This window comes from Etheostoma spectabile, unplaced genomic scaffold (assembly GCF_008692095.1).
Source record: "Etheostoma spectabile isolate EspeVRDwgs_2016 unplaced genomic scaffold, UIUC_Espe_1.0 scaffold314, whole genome shotgun sequence".
In the NCBI taxonomy this organism is placed as follows: Eukaryota; Metazoa; Chordata; class Actinopteri; order Perciformes; family Percidae; genus Etheostoma; species Etheostoma spectabile.
In genome coordinates this window covers 906,841-909,145 of record NW_022605583.1, presented here as the reverse complement: position 1 = coordinate 909,145, position 2,305 = coordinate 906,841, and the positions used below count along the sequence as shown (strand labels likewise).

General features: G+C 40.6%; 1 protein-coding gene across 1 annotated transcript in view; it reads right to left on the bottom strand.

Annotated features, from left to right (window-relative positions):
* The window catches only part of sfxn5a (sideroflexin 5a), a gene marked incomplete in the record, with an annotated part of 55,077 nt that extends 53,205 nt beyond the window's left edge, over window positions 1–1,872 (bottom strand). The window contains 1 exon segment of the mRNA XM_032511024.1: window positions 1,779–1,872. Coding sequence (XP_032366915.1) covers window positions 1,779–1,816 — 38 coding nt within the window.
* Window positions 1,873–2,305: the final 433 nt, after the last annotated feature.

Sequence of the window (2,305 nt, the reverse complement as noted above, 5' to 3'; positions counted from 1 at the left end):
AAGAGGAGAAATCTGACCAATCACAACAGCTGGTCAGTCTGACCTCATGTTGCCTGAGCTCATTACTTTTCATCACCTCACCCAGTAAAGCAGTGATCATCAACTGGCGGCCCGCGGGCCGAATGCGGCCCGCCAAGCCATTCGATCCAGCCCGCGACTGGATTCCAAAATTGTGAGGATCAAAGAGAAAATATGTAGGCCTATTCTACACTATTAAAGCAACTAAAAGCAGCAACAACTGAGTCTCTTCTCAGTAATCACCACCATTTATGACTCTATTTAGGCTACACCCCAAAATCAATACCTCTCTTGATCAGTTAAAGTTTGAGTAATAACGCCACTTGCGTGGGAGTAGGCAGATTTCAGTGCGGCGATTTTTCTCTGACGCGCCTCTGACTGCTCAGGATATGAAATCTTAAAATTTAAATGTTAGTGTGGTGGTGACGGGCAGATTGTATTCTTTTGAACAGCAACAGTTTCGTTGCAAATTATTTATTATATATAATAAATATTTATATATAAATTAGGCATACTGGTGAGGCATTCCGGAAGGTTGGCATGATAAATGGCTACTTTTCAGTCCAGTCCATGAAGGACCTGTTTTCAATATCAACTTTGCGTTTCATAGCCTTTGAGAGTGCCATTTTACCTCTGTTAAGAGACCCTTCACCTCCTCGTGTTTGTTTTTCAGTGCTCTATAAGTAAAATTGACTTAATTGAGTTGAGGCAAAATATCTATCACCCCTGGTGGTTGTCTGTGGTATAGGTGATAGGAACCTGACTCATAAAGGCCTTCAGTTTTGTAGTGAAATGGAAAAAGTATTAACAATAAACATCATATAATTTTATACCAAAATTTGATTTTTTATTTAATTTTTATTAAGGGTCCGGCCCCCAAGGAGACTGTCTGGTAAAATTCTGGCCCTCTGACAAATATAGTTGATGACCCCTGCAGTAAAGGATGCTGATTGCCAGGCTCTCATTGGCTAGCTGTTAGCCAATCAGAGTCAAGCAGCTTAGCTGGTTGAATATTAATGAGAACTGGCCCAAATGGAGCTGAGTCTTCCTGCAGACTTTCTGCTAAAATGGCTTGAAACAAGGTAACCAAGTTACAGATGGTCCATGGTAGAACTTCAGACATCACCACAAAGTCATGAAATACGTGTGGCAGGGCACCTTTAAAATCTTAGACCTCAGAGAGTTAACTACCAAGCCTGTTCTCCTGCCTATTTCTCCAAACTGGGTGCCGACCACCCTTAACTGAAGCTTACACTGACAATAGAGAAGTACCCCACTTAAAAAAATCCGAACTATCCCTTTCAGTACAGTACTTGAGTTGATATAATGCAACTACTTAGTTTCATTCCACCACCTGCCTAGACCCAATGTAAATCTGAGTCATATGCCTGACAATTATTGGTCAATACCTTTCACTGTCTATGGCCAATACAGATGACTCTGTGATGTTATCTAGCTAGCAAAACTGTTAGCCCTCAGTTTGCTCTATCTTAGCTAACTAGCTACATAGCCTGTCAACTCACCTGTGATTTTGGCCACCCAATTTTGCTGACACGGTGAGAGTTAGCTGTTGACAAGCTACAACAGAAGCAAACGAGGGCTTTACACTTAAATATGTAAAACAATTTAAATAATTTCATATGCGATATAAAAGCTTGAACAGTATACATATGTTACTGCTGCCTGGTACTTGAAGCACACTGTGTAAGTAACGGTAGAGTTCCTATGGCAAACTTTAATCGACTGAAAAGTAAAAGTACCTGGTCGAAACGAGACTTGCCATGCTGGAATGTTCCATATTCAGACATGCTGCTGCTGACGCACACACAACTGCACCAGTCTGCTTCTTTTCTCCGATAATAAAAGGATTTACAAACACTTTACTTTACTTACAAAAAAGTGCAAGCTGCGGAGGCGCGCGACGCCTGTCCAGTGGCCAACTTGCATTAAGGGTAATGTAGTTTTTCCGGGGTGCTTGCTAGGAAAGAATGTGGTTAGAACTGTTGTTAAGTTAACTACACCTCCCAGGAGAACGTGCTTTGTTATTAAAGGGAGGTTAACGGGGTTAATGCTGTTTGGAGTACAACAACAGATAATACAAATGCGACATGTTTCAATTATATGTTGTTGGTGAAAGCACTGAAGAAAGGTGATTGAGTTTAAAGAGAATAACAGTTACATAGCCCCCTAGTGGTGTTTTTTTTAAATTAAATTTCATAGTAGAAAAAGTGCAGGGGTTGGTCAAAATAATACGAACCCTATATTCTTTTTTTTTTTTTTTTGGGGG